At 39.9% G+C, this 21,879-nt stretch overlaps 1 protein-coding gene, 1 non-coding gene and 1 pseudogene across 2 annotated transcripts in view; 1 reads left to right on the plus strand and 2 right to left on the minus strand.

The window, feature by feature from the left end:
* Positions 1–16,714, plus strand: part of LOC126163039 (esterase E4-like) — a 92,771-nt gene extending 76,057 nt beyond the window's left edge. Inside the window, exon 10 of the mRNA XM_049919914.1 lies at positions 15,960–16,714. Within this exon, the coding sequence (XP_049775871.1) occupies positions 15,960–16,155 (196 nt within the window). The 3' untranslated portion in view covers positions 16,156–16,714. The remainder of the gene's footprint in view (positions 1–15,959) is intronic.
* Positions 16,715–17,860: 1,146 nt separating this feature from the next.
* On the minus strand, positions 17,861–17,933 carry Trnat-agu (transfer RNA threonine (anticodon AGU)). The gene has a single exon. It is a non-coding gene; the product is annotated as a tRNA-Thr (tRNA).
* A 3,267-nt stretch (positions 17,934–21,200) lies between these two features.
* LOC126164004 (5S ribosomal RNA) lies at positions 21,201–21,318 on the minus strand (annotated as a pseudogene).
* Positions 21,319–21,879: the final 561 nt, after the last annotated feature.

The raw sequence follows: 21,879 nt of genomic DNA on the forward strand, positions 1-21,879 counted from the left end.
ACAAACCCAGTCTCTCCCATCTACTCAATCTCCCACTTCCAGCTCTACTCACTCCAAAGCCTCAAAATTCCAATCAACACAATCTGGAACCACAACACCCTAATTCAGTAGTTAACCTTTCCTCCAAACCTCTCTCCCAATCTGAAACCTCTGTCCTATCCAAAGGCCTCACCTTCAGCCCCACTCCCACATTCAACCAAAGAGCCCTTGTCAAAGATTTACTGTCCTACACTCGTACTCTCTGCTGGAAATATCACTTTGCAATGAAGAAAAATGATCCTAATCCTACTCCTAATGATCCAAATCCCCAAGACACTATCCAAATTCAACCCTGCCTGGAACAGTTCCGTCCTCCGTCACAGCGGGACTCACCTCCTCTTCCTTAAAATCACCCTCTCCAAACCTTCCAGGAATTTCTGACTTCCAGCCTTGCCTATCAATCCTTCTTAAAAAACCTTAATCCTACTCCCAACATCACCACTGCTGAAGCCCAGGCTATCCGTGATCTGAAGGCTGACCGATCCATCGTCATTCTTCCGGCGGACAAGGGTTCCACGACCTTGGTACTTGATCGTCAGGAGTATGTGGCTGAGGGACTGCGTCAGCTTTCAGACAACACCACATACAAAGTTTGCCAAGGTAATTCCATTCCTAATGTCCAGGCAGAGCTTCAAGGAATCCTCAGAACCTTAGGGCCCCTACAAAACCTTTCACCTGACTCCATCAACCTCCTGACCCCACCGACACCCTGCACCCCTGCCTTCTACCTTCTTCCTAAAATTCCCAAACCCAATCATCACGGCCACCCCATTGTAGCTGGTTACCAAGCCCCCACAGAACGTATCTCTGCCTACGTAGATCAACACCTTCAACCCATTACATGCAGTCTCCCATCCTTCATCAAAGACACCAACCACTTTCTCGAATGCCTGGAATCCTTACCCAATCTGTTACCCCCGGAAACCATCCTTGTAACCATTGATGCCACTTCCTTATACACAAACATTCCGCACGTCCAGGGCCTCGCTGCGATGGAGCACTTCCTTTCACGCCGATCACCTGCCACCCTACCTAAAACCTCTTTCCTCATTACCTTAGCCAGCTTCATCCTGACCCACAACTTCTTCACTTTAGAAGGCCAGACATACCAACAATTAAAGGGAACAGCCATGGGTACCAGGATGGCCCCCTCGTATGCCAACCTATTCATGGGTCGTTTAGAGGAAGCCTTCTTGGTTACCCAGGCCTGCCAACCCAAAGTTTGGTACAGATTTATTGATGACATCTTCATGATCTGGACTCACAGTGAAAAAGAACTCCAGAATTTCCTCTCCAACCTCAACTCCTTTGGTTCCATCAGATTCACCTGGTCCTACTCCAAATCCCATGCCACTTTCCTTGACTTTGACCTCCATCTGTCCAATTGCCAGCTTCACACGTCCGTCCACATCAAACCCACCAACAAGCAACAGTACCTCCATTATGACAGCTGCCACCCATTCCACATCAAACGGTCCCTTCCCTACAGCCTAGGTCTTCGTGGCAAATGAATCTGCTCCAGTCCGGAATCCTTGAACCATTACACCAACAATCTGAAAACAGCTTTCGCATCCCGCAACTACCCTCCTGACCTGGTACAGAAGCAAATAACCAGAGCCACTTCCTCATCCCCTCAAATCCAGAACCTCCCACAGAAGAACCACAAAAGTGCACCACTTGTGACAGGATACTTTCCGGGACTGGATCAGACTCTGAATGTGGCTCTCCAGCAGGGATATGACTTCCTCAAATCCTGCCCTGAAATGAGATCCATCCTTCATGAAATCCTCCTCACTCCACCAAGAGCGTCTTTCCGCCATCCACCTACCTTCGTAACCTCTTAGTTCATCCCTATGAAATCCCCAAACCACCTTCCCTACCCTCTGGCTCCTATCCTTGTAACTGCCCCCGATGTAAAACCTGTCCCATGCACCCTCCCACCACCACCTACTCCAGTCCTGTAACCCGGAAGGTGTACACGATCAAAGGCAGAGCCACGTGTGAAAGCACCCACGTGATTTACCAACTGGTCTGCCTACACTGTGAAGCTTTCTATGTGGGAATGACCAGCAACAAACTGTCCATTCACATGAATGGACACAGGCAGACAGTGTTTGTTGGTAATGAGGATCACCCTGTGGCTAAACATGCCTTGGTGCACAGCCAGCACATCTTGGCACAGTGTTACACCATCCGGGTTATCTGGATACTTCCCACTAACACCAACCTGTCAGAACTCCGGAGATGGGAACTTGCCCTTCAGTATATTCTCTCTTCTCGTTATCTGCCAGGCCTCAACCTCTGCTAATTTCAAGTTGGCCCCGCTCATACCTCACCTGTCTTTCCACAACATCTTTGCCTCTGAACTTCTGCCTCGACTGACATCTCTGCCGAAACTCTTTGCCTTTACAAATGTCTGCTTGTGTCTGTGTATGTGTGGTTGGATATGGGTGTGTGTGTGAGTGTATACCTGTCCTTTTTTCCCTCTAAGGTAAGTCTTTCTGCTCCCAGGATTGGAATGACTCCTTACCCTCTCCCTTAAAACCCACATCCTTTCGTCTTTCCCTCTCCTTCCCTCTTTCCTGATGAAGCAACCATTGGTTGTGAAAGCTCGAATTTTGTGTGTATGTTTGTGTTTGTTTGTGTGTCTATCGACCTTCCAGCGCTTTGTTTGGTAAGTCACATCATCTTTGTTTTTAATTATAAATTATTTAACAGTTACATTGCAGACCCATTCACAGTCCCTGATACACTTACACAAGGAATAACTTGTCTGAAACCTAAAGATCAAGCAGACACAGCAAACCCAGCTAAATATCGCCCCATAACATGCCTACCAACAATATACAAAATATTAACTTCAGTCATAACATAGAAATTAATGACACATACAACACAGAACAAAATTATAAATGAAGAACGAAAAGGCTGTTGCAAAGGAGCACGAGGATGTAAAGAGCAACTGATAATAGACGCAGAGGTGACATATCAAGCTAAAACTAAACAAAGGTCGCTACAGTATGCATACATTGATTACCAAAAAGCTTTTGATAGCATACCCTACTCATGGTTACTACAAATATTGGAAATATACAAAGTAGATCCTAAATTGATACAGTTCCTAAACATAGTAATGAAAGATTGGTAAACCACACTTAATATCCAAACAAATTCAAATAATATCATATCACAGCCAATACAGATTAAGCGTGGAATATACCAAGGAGACTCATTAAGTCCTTTCTGGTTCTGCCTTGCTCTGAAGCCACTATCCAACATGCTAAATAATACAAATTATGCATATAATGTTACCGGAACATACCAACACAAAATCACACATTTGCTATACATGGATGATCTAAAACTACTGGCAGCAACAAATCAACAACTCAACCAATTACTAAGAATAACAGAAGTATTCAGCAATGATATAAATATGGTGTTTGGAACAGACAAATGTAAGAAAAATAGCATATCAAGGGAAAACACACTAATCAAGAAGATTACATATTGGATAACCACAGCGACTGCATAGAAGCGATGGAAAAAACAGATGCCTATAAATATCTAGAATACGTACAAAAAAGTGGAATAGATAATACAAATATTAAAGAAGAACTAAAAGAAAAATATAGACAAAGATTAACAAAAATACTGAAAACAGAATTGACAGCAAGAAACAAGAGAAAAGCTATAAATACTTATGCTATACCAGTATTGACCGACTCATTTGGAGTAGTGAAATGGAGAAACACAGACCTAGAAGCACTCAATACACTTACACGATCACAATGCCACAAATATAGAATACATCACATACATTCAGCAACAGAAAGATTCACATTAAGCAGAAAGGAAGGAGGAAGGGGATTTATCGACATAAAAAACCTACATTATGGACAGGTAGGCAATTTAAGAAAATTCTTTATAGAACGAGCAGAAACTAGCAAAATACACAAAGCAATCATTCATATAAATACGAGGGCTATCCACAAAGTACAGTACGTTTTGGAATTAAAAATAAATAAAGTATTCAAAATTTTTTTATTATATACAGATGAAAGCCACACTTAAATACTACTTTTCTACATAGTTGCCATTTAAATTAAGGCACTTATCATAGCAATGGACGAGCTTGGAAATTCCTTCGTCATAAAATTCGGCCGCCTGCGCCTTCAACCACGTGGCGACTGTCTTTTGGGACAGAAAAGGTGTGATTTTTGTGGATTTCCTGGAAAGAGTCACTACAATAAACTCTCAAAGGTATTGCCAAACTCTGCACAACCTCAGAAGAGCAATACAAAACAAGCGCAGGGGAGAGTTGGGCTCAAAGATCTTGCTGATTCACAACAACGCCGGGGCCCACACGGCAAATGCCACTCGTGAAGTTCTTGAATCTTTTAAGTGGGAGTTGTTTCCTCATCTGCCGTACAGTCCCGACCTGGCACTGAGCAACTTCCACTTATTCCCAGCAATGAAGAAGTGGTTGGCTATGCAGCGTTTTGATGACGACGCACAGCTTCAAGAAGAGGTAACCACGTGGTTGGAGGCGCAGGCGGCCGAATTTTACGACGAAGGAATTTCCAAGCTCGTCCATCGCTACGATAAGTGCCTTAATTTAAATGGCAACTATGTAGAAAAGTAGTATTTAAGTGTGGCTTTCATCTGTATATAATAAAAAAAAATTCCAATACTTTATTTATTTTTAATTCCAAAATGTAATGTACTTTGTGGATAGCCCTCATACATCGGCTACACCATTGCAATTTCATAACCACTTCTACAACCCTTTAGATCACATAACATCAACAGATATGAAGAAAGTAAATTGGAAAAAGAAAACACTACATGGCAAGCACCCGTATCATCTAACACAACCATACATCGATCAAGACACATCCAACACATGTCTAAGAAAAGGCAATATATACAGTGAGATGGAAGGATTTATGATTGCAATACAGGATCAAACAATAAACACCAGATATTACAGCAAGCATATTGTTAAAGATCCCAGTACCACAACAGATAAATGCAGACTTTGCAAATAACAAATAGAAACAGTAGATCACATCACAAGCGGATGTACAATACTAGCAAATACAGAATACACCAGAAGACATGACAATGTAGCAAAAATAATACGTCAACAAAATTGCCATATGACATAAACTAATAAAACAACACATTCCCACATACAAGTATGCACCACAAAATGTACTGGAGAATGATGAATACAAATTATACTGGAACAGAATCATTATAACAGATAAAACACCACCACATAACAAACCTGACATAATACTCACCAATAAAAAGAAGAGATTAACACAACTAATCGAAATATCCATACCCAAAACAACAAATATACAGAAGAAAACAGGAGAAAAAATTGAAAAATACATCCAACTGGCTGAGGAAGTCAAGGACAAGTGGCATCAGGATAAAGTTGACATTATACCATTTATACTATCAACTAAAGGAGTCATACCACACAATATCCACCAGTACATCAACGCAATACAGTTACACCCAAACGTATATACACAACTTGGAAATCTGTAATTATTGATACATGTTAAATTACCCGAAAGTTCCTAAATGCAATGTAACACATACCGTACAGTTAAAAGGAAGTCACGCTTGATCAAGGTCTGTGTCACTTTCCATTTTTAACCAGACATAAAGTATGAGAAAGGAAAGAAATAATAATAATAACTAATTTGTTCAAGAAACGATGACACATTTGTAGAACTCCAGCAGCAAGAGAAGAAGCACTTATATTTTCTTGTACACAAGTTCATTGCGCCTGTCTTTTCTTTCCACGAAGAAGTCTACAACTCGGTCTACAAAGATCTGATCACTGGATAGCTCTCCAAGTAGTGTCTTTTCTATTGATAACGTGCTCAAACACAACAGCCGGATGTTGGACACGGAATTCCTTAAATAATTCTTCACTCCTTTAAGAGTACTCATGCTTCGTTCACTGCTTACTGTAGTTGCAGGTAGGGTCAAAACCAAAAGCAGGAACTTCGTTGTTTCTTTATAAACAGAGTCTAAATCATTGTTGACAATGTACTTTAAGAGGATTCTTGGAGATAAGTGTTTTTTCTCATCAGCATACATGTTACACAGTTCATTTTCAAGTTGTTCTCGTTTTAAAAAAAAGAAAAGGGTACTGTCCTAATAACTGATGCAGTTTCAACTTTGGCATTCTTTTTGATAGTTTGGGAAACACTTTTCATTCAAAAGTTCAACAAAATTAATTTGGGAAAGGTCTTGAAATCTTCTTTCCATCTGAACAATTTGCAAATCCAGTATCTCGTAAGTTAGTGCCCTGAAAGATGTCTTTTGACTGTTACAAAATGATAAGTTGCCATTCAAACACAAGCTGCATTTAATGCATTCATGAACGAATGTTTCCGTTCTTAACTGTCGTAAGTTTCTCAAAACAGTTCTTATTTCATCATGGCAAGCAGTTATACAGACAGATTTTGATTGAAGAACATTAAAGAAATGATCAACATAAACAAAGTACCCTTGGTAGAAATGAAGCAAGTAGACAAACATAGGATCATCCGTCCGTCGTTTCATTCCCGCAGCACAGCTCAAAGATTCTGGTCCCACTGAGAGTCTGAATCATCAATAATATGATTAAAAACACTATATAGCTCTGAGAAATCACTAGATATTTTTGAAACTGCTCTGGAATGAAAGTTTCAGCGAGTGTTGCTTGCATGTGGCAGTTTAAATCCTTTCTCAGTTAGCAATACAGTTTGTTTTGATGATTTGCTGAAAAACGAATGGAATGCAGTAAGATCACTTACAAACATGCATACTTCTCGTATGATTTTGGAAGCATGTAACAGTAACAAATTCAGTTGGTGTGCGTAACAATGTGTAAACACCGCATAGGGGAGAACTGCTTCACCAATTGTTGTAGTCCTCTTTCTCTGCCTGCCATTACTGAAGTGCCATCATATGTTTGACTAACCACTTTTCTTTCCACATTCCATTCCTTCAATACTGCATGAATAATGTTTGACAAACCTGCAGCAGTTTTATCCCCAGAAACATCATAAGATTCCACGAATCTTTCCTCAATTTTGTCTGCAATACAGTATCTGAATACTATACTCATTTGACTCTTGCATGACATGTCTAATGTTTCATCAGCCTGAATTGAAATGAAATCGCAGTTCTGAATTTCAGATTTTATTTTCTCATTATCTGCCAGCATTATCATTTCTATTACATCATTCTGTATATCTGGAGAAGTTCCTTTAAAGGTCGAAGATGATGACAGATGGTCTCGGATTAACTGCTCTCCTTGAGCTAGTAAATCTAACAATTCCAGATAGTTACCTTTGAAGCTAGAGGATTTGTCTTCTCGATGGCCACGAAAGGCTAGTTCTTGTTTACAAAGAAATACAATTGCCTGAGTAAGACAAGCCAATACTGTCCTGTTGGATGCAACTTGTTCGTTGTATTTTGTTGCTATCAGATGAGCGGCTTCAGAATGGGCGTGCTCAATTCTACTTTTGTCCAATAACTGAAATGATTCGTTGTTCTGCCGGTGACGTTTTGATATCTGATGCTTTGGTGCTTTCCTGTCAAAGTTCTTTATTGTACAAATGTCCTTATTGCACCATTCGTTTTCACCACCAAACAGAAGACATATATAACAATATAATATGTTATTAACTGCATTCACAGTCAGCCAAGTATACTTTTCGTACCAGGCTCTCTGAAAAGTGCGTTTTCATGTGGCTTCACTTAAAACTACACTGAGTTTGTCCATCAATTCGCACTTTTTTTCATACGGTACATTAATGTAGAAAAAGGCATCTTTAATAAAAATTCTACAAAATGTTCAGTTGCTGGCTCACTCATGGTGGTGACACAACGAAAATATGCACTAAATTCACACAAGAATGACTAACACAAACCGCGCGACTGTTCACTTCCGTGTTAAAAGCCAGCATAGAAGTGGTAGAGACTAGTCTCAATACCTGCTAGCAAGTGTAGTGCCCCAGCCTTCGTGGAAGAGGGAAAGTGGAGGGGAGCCGAGAATGCCACTAACACAGCCAGGTAAGGGTACGGAGGCAGAGACTAAGAGCAGTCGAGTCTCAAGCAGGCAAATACACCAATACTCAGGGTGCGGCGCGGGCTACAAAACTGATGTCTTCTCGCATTTAGAGCTCTTAGCAGAAAGTCTTTTTATATTTTTGTTGCAACTTACTATTGCATCTTTTTTGAACACGAAAACAGGGGAGGCTAAGTCTCAAAGTCTCCCCTCACGCTATGCCACTGGCCATGGCACATCAGTGCATGCTGTCACAGACTGTCCATGTGACTGCACAGATGTTCTGCCAGTTGTGAGACCAAGGCATCCTGTGGCAGTGCCTCCTCCATGAATTTACCAGGGATGGCATCATATTGACAATAGATTAGGTCTGCTGATGAAATGTCAATCTCAAACTTTAGTGTTAATCACAGGCTGAGGAGTACAAGCAGAAGTGCCTGCATTCAGGCAATGCCTGATGGAGCCAGTTGACCATGTCTTTAGATGCTGAGGGGTAGCTTGCTGTTTGAAGTATCCTCACACCACACTGTCTGGCAATGTGCATAAACAGCGCACACTGTTTTCAGTAGAAACCTTTTGCCTTGGATGCAGTTGACTGCATTACACTGGAATTTCCTTGGGAGGAATGGGCAATGTGCGCCTGTCAAAACATTGCACAAAATTTTGCAGGAGGAAGTGGGAATGGGCATTATACTCTGTTCATCATAAGAATAAATCTGATGTAAACAAACACAAACACGATGATTTGTCAGAATCCATAGCACACGTACACTGGTGGTGTTACGCTCTTGGAAGTAGATCCTACTTATGCATTAGATATCTTATTACTAAGTTACATTAAATGAAACTTTAAGATATTCTAATGTATTAACTTCCATGAATGTTTTTCTTAATCGTGCTTTAGGTATGTAGTTTATATTGCAAAACTCGTTTACAATTACAGTTTCTGTACTGTTGCGCTCTGTCACACTGTTAATATGCAGTATGAAAACAGATGAAGCTGCTCCCTGCTCTGTAGTGAAATACATGTGTGGAACATTGTTCAAAAGTGCTGAGAAATAGGTAGTTCTTAATGTTTTTCATAAATTTACAGAAAAAATTGGCTTTGCAATTTTCCAAGGGACTGTCTTTGATATAGTTGAGATAGAAATACACACTGGAAATATAGTGGAATTGGTAGTGTAGTAGATTGGTGACCTGGTGCAGTTCATGGATCACAGCTGCAAGGCTCACCTTTGTCATTCTTTTTCTTTTCATTCAATTTGAAATGCCTACATCTTGTAATCGTAAAATTCATCATCATTTTTTTATGAATAACGCACATCTTCTTGTTTCTAATTACATAGTGTGCACAAAATTCTTGTTTTCATTTCAAATATAAACTCTTAATTGTCAATATTTTATGAAAGATTATAATTAAAGGTTGCTTAAATTAAGAAAACATAACAATTTAATTTTTAAGAGAAAAATGTAAAACAACACACACTTTATTTGAACTATGTCCATTGTTTTATACCACAGATGTAGTCTCACACAAACCACAGTGATAAGTGTCATAGAAACATGAAAAACAATCATTTTCCTAGCATCGAGCACACCTTACAAATGCTTCATTTTTATATTTGCCACTGTACCATTACAATATGAACCCAACAGAACTGATTCTGGAGCCAAGTTATGGGATTTGTCACAAGAAATAACAACACTGTTAAGCTGTCAGACATACTGGAACTAAAGCAGGCAGCTTTTTCACATGTCACTGCTGATTGCTGACAGACTATAGAATGGCACATCATAAAAGAAGAGGAGAACATGTGTTGCCTGAGTGGTTTCGTGGATTCTGTTGTTGACTGACTTATTATCAGCATAGCAGATGACAGTTCCTGAAATGAAATGTATTGCTCTGAGATAAGAAAGGAGCCATGAGATTATCAGATGACTGACTGTATTCAATACCTTCAGTGGCTTCATTATTCAAGAATATGGTGAAATCTGTCCAGTATGGTTTTATACATCCCTGTATTTAAGTTAGGAAATTGTGATTCCTCTTATTTGTAATTAGAATACTATGTTAAGTTGGAGAATAAGAGCATTTTATGCTTTCCGTTTGGTCACCCAAGAAGAATGTGGTAGTGCTGGAGTTTTGCTGAATATTCTTTCATTCTCTTTAAAAATTAAATGACATTTGAAGCTATATTGTTTCTCTGCTCATCTCTATTTATTTATTACTTATTTATTTTATTGTGAGTTCTGTTGATCCTGATAGTAATGGATTGCAAGGATATGGAACTAGTCAGTATTTTTACAACATTAACAATACAGCAGTGCACATATGGTTAATTCATGACAAGATTCATAGTAACAACATGGAACACTAGCAGAAATAAAAACATATAACATACATGATAATTAATATTATGTGTACACATTCAGATTAACAGTATCAAAGTATTTGAGCAACAATATAACATACAGCAACAAATAGTTTACATTTATGTTTACATTGAAATGCTAACTCAGTTGTATAATAAAAATTTGTTCCTATGCACAAAAAATTCACTAATTGAATAGAATGACTTTTGTATTAGCTATTCCTTCAGTTTGTCCTTGAATGTTGGTGTTTCAGGAAAATGTTCACATCATTGCAGGTTAGTTGGAACCACTGGTTAGCCAGTGCTGTCCAAGTTAAATGTGCCTATAAAGCTGTCATCTCGCATTATCACTCAGTGTATGTGCATGTAACACAGCATTAAATATATCCAGTTGAAAACCACTGGGGGCATTGTTGTGAAAGCTGTCCAATTGTTCACCACTCTCCTGTTCTTGGGTGATATCCTGAAAGATCACAGGAGAGGAGATAACAGCACAATCACAGACAAGCAGTCAGCAACGACATTTTCCACCCCAGAAATGTGGCAAATGTCCTTGGTGAACTGCAGCATGTACTCTAGCTATTATAGTTAGTGTGGTGAACAGATGATAACAACAGCTTGTGGCTGATGAAAGTAATGAAAGGGCGGGTGTCTTCTGATGAACGTACACACTCCATGAGCACTGTGATGCTGATAACTTGCATGAAAAGAAACAAAGTGGCTGCGAACTGCACAGCCAGTGCACTGTTGGGGACTGCTGCACCCACAGCAGTCTGGCTGGCATCTTTAACTGCAACTAACTGTGCATTGTTTTTTTTTTTTTTTTTTTTTTTGGAGGGGGGGGGGGGGGGCGGCAAGCAGCATCATTCAGTGAGGCTCCATTTGGACTCAGCAAAGCTTTGTTCCATTGCGTCTGTCCAGGTAATGAGAACCCTTCCTTTAGCAATGGGGCCACAAACATAGGTCTGCACTCAGGCATTCCAGCACCTCGGCAGTTATGCAGATGGTGCCAGTAAAAGTTGATCACACTGAGGTACTGGTGGATACTTTTGTGCGTCTGTGGGTGTGGCATATTCAGGATTGCCTGTATCTTCTACAGTAGAGGCTTGAATCTGGTAGGGTTGATTAGATGCCCATTTCAATCTCCATTATCCTGAATAGGCATTTCAACAGGTTTATAACAATGCCAGCCTCACTAAAGTGCTGTAAGATGGTCATTAGGTGGCTGTGGTGGAGCTGAGGCAAATGTGAGAACATGAGGATGTCATCAAGGTATGCAAAACATCGTGGGAGGCCTTGCAAATGCCCCCCCGCCCCCCTCCCCCAGGAAATGCTGCCAAGTCTGGGCAGCACTCCAAAGGCTGAACATCGTATAAATGTTCTTGACAAGCCCAAATGGGATGACGGTCACCATTTTTTGTACGTCTTCCAGTGCAACAGGAATCTGAATTCAGTGCACAGTAGTCCCCACATGGGAGCCAAGAATTGTCCTTTTTTGGTATGAAATTTACAGCAGAAGACCACGGACTGCTTGATACTTGAAGCATGGCCTCAAACTCAGTCTTTGCTTTGTTGTGCATTTGTGATGTCAGTAAGCATCTTGTAGTGGCTAGGAACACCCAGGATCAGCTCGTTGACACCACTCATAGTGAATCTCCACACGAATGTGCAGTGCAGTCCAAGGTCCACATTCCGGTGATGAACACTGTATTTTTTGTGGCAGAATTGTTTGCTGCCATGAGAATCAGAATTTTAGCCTTCCTACAGTCTCTCAGCATTGGCCAAGGGAAAATGGATAAATCTGAATCAGTGTCAACCAGGTACCTGTGGCCTCCACTGGGGACTGAAGACCTCAGATGTTAAGTCCCATAGTGCTCAGAGCCATTTGAACGGCCTCCATTACAAACAGATGCTTTGATACTGCACTGCAGATGGGTGTGTCCAGGACTGGTCGCAGATGGCATTTGAGTGTGAGCATGGTGAATGACATTTGGTCACTTTGTTACCAAAATGGGCAGGGTACCAACAGTAACTGCTCAGAGGTGGTTCCACTACCAAGAGGGAACTGTTAAAATGGCTGTTGCTGCTGTGTATCGTGTTGTAGGTTACCGCAGCCGTGGTACTAAACACTGTTGCCATTACTTCGTGTACTCAATTGGCCAAGTTTGCAGTGGCATCCAGATGCATATCTGTCTGCATGGCTATTACCACTTGCACCTGTGTAAGGAGGCTGCGTGCCCAGATAATGTGCAACAGTGAATTCAGGACAATGTCTGGCTGTGCGAGGCTGTGCAGGTGTCACAGGAACTGAGAAGGTCACTGCATACCTCATGATGCAGCAATTGGTGCATCTGTTGTTCTTTGGATGATGAAATCCATTGGATAAATTCCTCCTTCATCTGTTTATACGAGGACTGCATTGGCGGCGCAGTGATTATGACCTGCATTTTGGCCACATAGTTTTGATTGAGCTGGCTCATGATTTGTCTAAATTTGGTGAGCCTGCAAGTAATCTTGTTACTTACAAGAGAACCTCCCCATCGCACCCCCCTCAGATTTACTTATAAGTTGGCACAGTGGATAGGCCTTGAAAAACTGAACACAGATCAATCGAGAAAATAGGAAGAAGTTGTGTGGAACGATGAAAAAAATAAGCAAAATATACAAACTGAGTAGTCCATGTGTAACATAGGCAATATCAAGGATACTCTGAGCTTAGGACCGCTGTGGTCCCGTGGTTAGCGTGAGCAGCTCCGGTACGAGAGGTCCTTGGTTTAAGTCTTCCCTCGGGTAAAAATTTTAATTTTTTATTTTCAGACAATTATCAAAGTTCAGGCACTCACATATAATCAACTCTCCAAAATTCCAGGAAATGTTCAGATTGGCTTGGACATATGCAGGATTTGATGGTCTACACACGGAAAAATTTGAAAAAGGTTAAAAACATATGTTTTGACAGAGCACAGAGAAAACTGTGCGACTGTGAAACTGTTGCATTAGTTTGTTGCAGTTTATGTGACAAATTCTTATGTTTTCATCACTTTTTTGGGAGTGATTATCACATCCACAAGAAAACCTAAACCGGGCAAATTAGAATAATCTTTTTACCCATTCGCCAAGTGTACAAGTTAGGTGGGTCGACAACATATTTCTGTCATGTGACGCACATGCCGTCACCAGTGTCGTATAGAATATATCAGACGTGTTTTCCTGTGGAGGACTCGGTTGACCTATGACCTTGCGATCAAATGTTTTCTGTTCCCATTGGAGAGGCACTTCCTTTCGTCTACTAATCGCACGGTTTTGCGGTGCGGTCGCAAAACACAGACACTAAACTTATTACAGTGAACAGAGACGTCAATGAACGAACGGACAGATCATAACTTTGCGAAAATAAAGAAAAAAAATTTTCACTCGAGGGAAGACTTGAACCAAGAATCTCTCGTTCCGCAGTTGCTCATGCTAACCACGGGACCACGGCGTTCCTATGTTTGCGTTATCCTTGATGTTGCCTATCTTGCACATGGACTACTCAGTTTGTATATTTTGCTTATTTTTTCATAGTTCCACACAACTTCTTCCTGTTTTCTCGATTGATCTGTGTTCAGTTTTTCAAGGCCTATCCACTGTGCCAACTTATAACTAAATCTGCGGGGGGTGCGATGGGGAGGTTCCCTTGTTAGAATAACCGTTTCCACTTGGCTAAACCACATGAATGGTTTGCCGTGCCAAAAGGGGGGCAGACTAATCAACATGCATTCTGTGCTAGCTGTCATCCCAGCAATGGCGAGTGGCATTGGTGTGGTGCTGTTTTGCTTGTGCAAATTTTCATGAGTTGGCTCCCGGTGAGCTGATGCCATGCATGTGGGCCATGTCTGTAGCTTGCTCTCCAGGAACCTAATGCATGCTGTAATTCTTCTATTGTCTATTGGAGTTCCTCCATAGTCATAATGCAATAGCTAAGTATTCACACACAGGGGAAAACACATACTTATGGTAACTTGACACACATGAAGAAAACATGCACACACAAAAAAATTAATGTTCAGTATTCAAACACATACGCACACATTTAGGGGAAAGCACAGAAACATTTGTCCAGGAGTCCACTTGCAGTTCCACATCACTTCCACTGATCATGTCCTTCACCATTTGTTTTGTCCACAAATAATGTCAGGCTGACCAGTGAAGTAGGTAACTGGTCGTTTTTACTGCTTTCAAGTCCATCATGCTGTGAGCCAGCTTTTACTGCTGCACCCATGCATTAAGTTCAGGCTGCAGGCTCAGGCGACAGTAATTGGTCAGAGACACGATTACATAATAACATATTTATTGACAACAGTTGGTATACTAGAAAACTTACAGAAATATTGTCTGAAATGTTCACAACGTGCAGTCATGTGACTGTGGTTAATAGCCTGACCACTGATCCTGGAGGGCGCACACTCCTCAGTGATCGAGCGCATAGTGTGGTCTCACAGCTGCAGAAAGAGAAAGAATATGTATTTGTCCAAACATGCAAATTACCTCTAGTCTCATGGGCCAACATTTAATCTGTGGACATGACGAGATGGAGCAAATGATCAACTCCTGTTTATAAACTTGCAGATGTATCAGTGAAGAGTGTGTGTTGTACTTGACCCATGTGGGCCACTGCTGACAAAATCAGGGTCGCTGTAATCATCCATAAGGCACGGATGTCTACCTCACACTGGATTTTGCTTTTGTCTCTTCCGAGTCTGTGGGGACTGCACCATTGCCAAGGCCTAACACTAAACTGGTGCTCTCGGGCAAAACATGGTGTGCTGCCCTCCTTATGATTCTGTGGTATGGCTACCACAACATCATCAACAGGGAAAAATTTTACTGTGCAACTAATCATATCTGACAAATGTTTCATGGATATTAAGTGCATTTGATGCTTTATTACACTTTCTGTTGAACTTTCACTTCCCAGTATAATGTATAGGTTGCTATTAGTCAAATATTCATTATGCCAGTCACTATATGTGAAGATATGTATGATCGTGTCTTTGTTTATCATCAATGTGGAACAGTATCAAAATCTAGGAATATGGTAGGAATATGGTATCTAAGTGTTCACTCACATCTACTGTTAATGAGACATCGCCAAGCTGTGTTTCACACAAATGGTTCTTCCTGAAAATTCATGTTGAATTTTTGGGAAAAGTTGGTTTGCCTCTAGGACCATCATAATGTTTGAGTTTAGCATATGCTGACAGATGGACAACAGTGATGTTTGTATAATTTTCTGTATCTGTTCTTTTATCTTTCTTGTAAACAAGAGTGAACTGTGCTCTTTTTCCAGTCCTGCAGGACTGATCACAATCAGGAAAGTCTTGATAAATATGAGCTGGGAAGAGTGAATTCCACTTTTATTGTAAACAAACAAAGCACAGAATGCACTGTAGGTCATTAATCTGTTCTTTTTATTGTTGCAGGAATCCTACATCAGAGAAGACAGATCTGCTTAATGTCGACTGGCAGGCCCTTAAACCTCGCACCCCACGGTACTTAGAGATAGGCTCACAGTTGGCTATGAGGCAAGGCTTCTACCAGAAAGACCGCATGCAGCTGCTGGAGAGGCTCTTTCCAGTGACAAACATTTCATCATGGACTACGCGCAGGGCTGGATAAGACTATCTTCACTACGATCATCACAATGAAGATTACTGTTGATTTAGAAATTGCAGGATTCTAGAATGAAGCCAGAAATTTACTAGAACATAGTTCACACTTTAATTTGAAAGAGATGTAATAATTTAATTCTGCCTGTACCTACTAAGGTACTGCATAATTAACACAATGTTAACATAATTACAATACTCTTCAGAAAACCTGGCTTGAAGAGTAAACTGGTTGATGCAAATGTTTGTCTACACCTTGAGGAAAAATAAAAAAAAATTACTTGACATTCTCTTAGTGGCACAGTTGATAGAAGGCATGATTCAAGGATTCAGTTTTGTGACATGTATGCTTGTAAATGAAAAGTTACAGGCCTTTTTTTACTTTTATTACATTCTTTACTAGTAAATGAAAATGTAACAGCAACCATTTCCATTGCAACAACCCCCTAAGAATTTTGCATGCATGAAATGTGAGCAAAATTCTGACATCAACATAATGGAACAACCAACGTTTCATCTGGAATAAATGATAAAATGTTTTTCTGAAATAAATTATTTCTACATGCAAATACTGTTTCTCAGTGTGTGTGTGTGTGTGTGTGATCCAATAATATTTAACTAATGCAAAATTGCACAGTTAGTGAAATATTTCATTCTTATCTACCATAGGGATTTTAAATTCTTTAAGTCTATCATTATCACATTGCATTAACAAAATTTCAGAACATCTACTCAACGATTTGAATTTAATCACCTACAGGGTGACACAGAAAAATAGGCACATTTCCACAATCCAATAAAACTAGAAGTGATGATGGAAAGAAATTGCATTCATAGTTATTGAAACCTTACAACTTTGCCATTTACGAAACATTAATAGCATTTATCATTTTTAAAAATTATGTCCTTTAGATGGCGTCCTGCTGTACGAATACGTTAGTGAAATCTGCTGTTGAGATTCCTCATTGAATGCTGCAACATCTCAGCTGGGACACCGTGAATTACATCCCAAACTCTGCGGACACTCTCCCAGGACAATTCCAATCCCTGCTGCTTGCTTATGAGTTGAACGCCGTTGACTCCATAAGACAGACTCGCATACATCAATGTTCACTAGAGAATGCACACTTCTTGGTCATCCTGTTGGTTTCTTCTTGAGGGCAGATCCAGTCTCTTCAAAGTTATTAATCCAATATTTTATCATGTGTTTTGACAGAATGGCATCATGATGTCCTGAATTATAAAAACATCAAAACTCCCTCTGCGATGCTACCAAACTATCAATGTTTTTATAAAACATTTTTATGGCTAATGCACACTGTTGTCTGTTCCACTGATCCATGATTACTGAAATGGCAAACTGTTTACTCACTAAGTGACACGAACCTGCAGTGCTGTAACCTGCCCATGGCTGCCACTACTCATTTCAAACACTCCCATTATTCTGTGTCAACCTGTCTTTCTGGCGAAAATGTGAAAAGTTATTTTCTAATTTTTTGACAAATTTGATCGTCCATTATTAGGTAAACTTCATTGTTGCAAGGCCCATTACCTTTCACACTTCAAATGGTTGTGTCACTGATTTCACCATCTCAGTCCAGTTTACTCCATCATCTCTTGTAGTCAAGTATATCAACTTTATACATTCTCTTTCATATCAAGACATTTAGCAGCTAGTGGGCATTGATTTGCGTCAATGGGAAAAGTTGAAAATTTGTGCTGGACTGGGATTCAAACCCAGGTCTCCTGCTCACTAGGCAGATCCTCTAACCACTAAGCCATCCAAACACAGTGGTCATCGCAACTGCAATGGACTGCTCTAGAAATTCTCAACTTATCCACACATTACTGATGTAGTACCCCTGCCCATTATTCTCATTACTCATGACATTACACTGATTACTGCAAGAGTTTGAATGTAATGTGCATCTGCTCTGAAGGGATTGTTGGCCAGCCTCACCTTAATTATTTGTCTTTTGTATCAGCTACATGACAGTTTAACCATCGCTACAAAAAAATTAGAAAATTAATTTTCACAGCAGTGATCAAAGCTACAGGATGTATGTTCCTACATCTAAAATTATGTTGTACTTGTGGCTGAAGTAGAATCTTCACAGATTTGTAAGTGAACTGTATCCCTTTCCCTAAAGCTCTGCAGTCCTTTTCCTTCATGCCTCTTCCTTCCCCTTCAGCTCTTCTGCCAGAAGAAGAAACCACTTGTAGCAGTTCGCCTGCTTTATTTATTTTGTTTATTGTCCTCAGTGTCAACGTACTGCGTTGCTATACTGGCTGAAAACTGGGGTTTGTAATTTGGACACTGACTACCATAAATAATGTAGATGACAGATGCACAGTTGCATTTCACAGTCTTTTACTTTCACTGCTCACAACCCCCCAATAATACACAATTATATGGCCAGTGCGCTATAGATTAACCTTCGATAAGCCCCATTAATAGGTTGCAGCTGAACATCCACATACTACTACAATAGTCTCCTGTTGAACATCGATGAGCAGTAAAAACCTAACCAAAAAGTTCACATTTCTTGAAGAATAGCCAGGTACGTATGGAGCAAACACTGCCATTGATTTTACACATGGCCTAATTGTGTTACACTTATTTCACGGATGCATTGTTGTTGATCTAACCAACACAGGTTCCTCATCTGAAACTCTGCCGTGGACTGACTGTCTTGTGACCAACAATTGGGCCCGTATGTATCCTCACAATAATAGGTGCTGAAACTACACATTGTTCAAAGTTTAATTTACAGAAATTACAATTAAAACTTAACTCATTAAATTAACTGAATACATCAAAAAAATTCCATCTTTTTAACAGTTTCTTCTACTACAAGAGTTAAGCTGAATTATTTGTTTAAATCTTGAATTTAAAATATACAGTTAAGCAAACAATACTTTTGACAAAACTGTTAATTACTTTGGAATTAATTGAGTGCTGGCTTTTCTAACATGTTTTCGAATAGAGCAAAATAAATCCTTTAAGAATGCTATTGTTTCATCTCCCAAATGTTTATAATTAGTACAGAATTTATATTTGTTTATACATCAACAATAGAATTTGAGTTAGAAACAATTACTGATTTCACACTACAATAAAATATACCAACTAGTAATAGTCAAAATAAATTAGAAAATGACTTAAATACAGAAAACTAGGCACAAAATTTGATCTGGTGTTAAATTCTTTGAAACTGAGGGCCAGTCTTTCTCTTTTATGAAAAAGCAGATTATATACATGTATATTAATGGTAATTAGTTAGAAGTGAAATAACAAATTTAAGGAGGCAGATAGCAAAACAAGAGGGGAAGTAAAAATATCCCAGTTTCTTTGGCTCCAAAAGCATGTAGAAGTTAAATTAAATCCTTTTATGTGTGTGTTCCCCTGCCAGTGATTGTTGAGTAGATTTCTCATCTATCCATTCACTAGTTTTAATGTCCCTTCCCCCCCCCCCCCCCCCTTCATCAAATATAGCAACAAGTTCATTATTATGTTCGGAATAGTACTCATTTTGTACTAACTGTTTAGTTGTTTACCACTGATGATTATCTTGTATATTTCTACTCAAAACAAAGTTATCAGGTTAAACTAAGCATTTCTACCATTTCTCATCTAAGAGACTAATAGGTCATACACTTTTCATTCTGTCTTCTCATCCAATATACTCTTAATCACTTTCCAAAATTACTTATACTTCATTATAAGCATATTGCAGTATGATTCCTTGGATGTAATTCACTACATCGTCTGATTATTAGTCCCAAACCATAAGTTCATCTTCATATTCCTCTCAAAATATTTCATAATCTCCCACAGTACACCACAATCTTCATCATAATTACATCATCTCAAAATAAACTATCATTACTTCATTGGTCTAGCATTATACATCTAATCAAAAACTAATCATTGACAAAAGCTCTCAACATCACCAACAGTGCATGTGACATGATTCCTAACTGTATATTGCCTGGCATCCCACAAAACTTCTCTTCTTTCTTCAGTATTTGATGAAATGTACCTCAGAGTATGAATGACATAAATTTAGACAAAGATTTTCAGTATATCATTTATTTACATTAAATTGGATGACTATCCTGCTCTACCATAAAAATAATGAATGCTTGACTGTAGAAACAGTAATTCTGGTTCTCCCACCTATCCATAACTCTCATTATTACTATAATTTTTTCTTTGTAAATAAACATAATAATTAAAAGATCAGACATATGCAGTTAACAGCAAAATCAATAGTTCAGTCATTTCACTTAAAAAGTAGTTGGTAATACACATCAATTTGCAACTAGAATTATTGTTTTCATTGTTGTAGGAAATGTACAGCACTTTGTCTTCAGGCCACAAGTGGCCCATTGGGACCATCTGACCGCCATGTCATTGTCAGCTGAGGATGCAGATATGAGGGGTATGTGGTCAGCACACTGTTCTGCCGGTCATTATGATGGTTTTCTTGATGTGTTGGCAGAAGAGCCAACACCGTATAGCTAGAGGAGGCCGAAATGCACGCTTTAAACTCACGCAGACTGGCGTGAGGTCTGGAACAGTAAAGTAGTTGAGTCTAGTAAGGAAAGAACGTAGTTGCTGGAATACTTAACTTTAATCCATAATTGGTGTACATCGGTCTGATGGTTCATGCTTCATTAGATACATAGCAAAGGATAAATGGCGCCTTGCTAGGTCGTAGCAAATGACGTAGCTGAAGGCTATGCTAACTATCGTCTCGGCAAATGAGAGCGCATTCGTCAGTGTAGCATCGCCAGCAAAGTCGGCTGTACAACAGGGGTGAGTGCTAGGAAGTCCCTCTAGACCTGCCGTGTGGCGGCGCTCGGTCTGCAATCACTGACAGTGGCGACACGCGGGTCCGACGTATACTACCGGACCGCGGCCGATTTAAAGGCTACCACCTAGCAAGTGTGGTGTCTGGCGGTGACACCACATTTCTTTGACCGGAGCCACTGCTATTAGGTCAAGTAACTCCTCAATTGGCACCATGAGGCTGAGTGCACCCCAAAAAATGGCAACAGCACATGGCAGCCCAGATGGTCACCCATCCCAGTGCCGGCCATGCCCGACAGTGCTTAACTTCAGTGATCGGATGGGAACCGGTGTATCCACTGCGGTAAGGCTGTTGCCAGGAAATGTACAGGGTGGATCAAAAAGAGTCATCTGATTTGGCATGTCTATATTTCTGAAACTAATAAACATATGCATTGAATTTTGGTTTTTGTTAGACAGAAAACTCAAAAAGTTTTTTTATACCTTTTCATAGGTGTTCAATATGCCGCCCCTCCCCCTGTGAGATGCACAACATGTGTCAATGCAGTATTCAAATTCTTCCCACACTGCAACGAGCATGTTTTGAGTTATAGCTTACACGGGGTAACGGAGGCACATAAACAGTCTTTTGTAAACCCCCACAGGATAATCACATACAGTCAGGTCCACTGACCTTGGAGGCCAGTAATGTAAGGCTGAATAATTTGGTCCAGTGTGACCAATCCATTGGTAAGTAATCCTTTGCTTTAAAAATTCCTGCACTTCCAGATGCCAGCATGGCGGTGCCCATCCTGTTGATAAATGAGTTGTTGTTTGAATCAGTCTCCAACTGTGAGAAAAGAAAGTTCTCAAGCGTATCAAGATACATGCTTCCTGTGACAGTGTTCTCAGCAAAGAAAAATGGACTATACACATTCT

This window comes from Schistocerca cancellata, chromosome 2 (genome assembly GCF_023864275.1).
Source record: "Schistocerca cancellata isolate TAMUIC-IGC-003103 chromosome 2, iqSchCanc2.1, whole genome shotgun sequence".
In the NCBI taxonomy this organism is placed as follows: domain Eukaryota; kingdom Metazoa; phylum Arthropoda; class Insecta; order Orthoptera; family Acrididae; genus Schistocerca; species Schistocerca cancellata.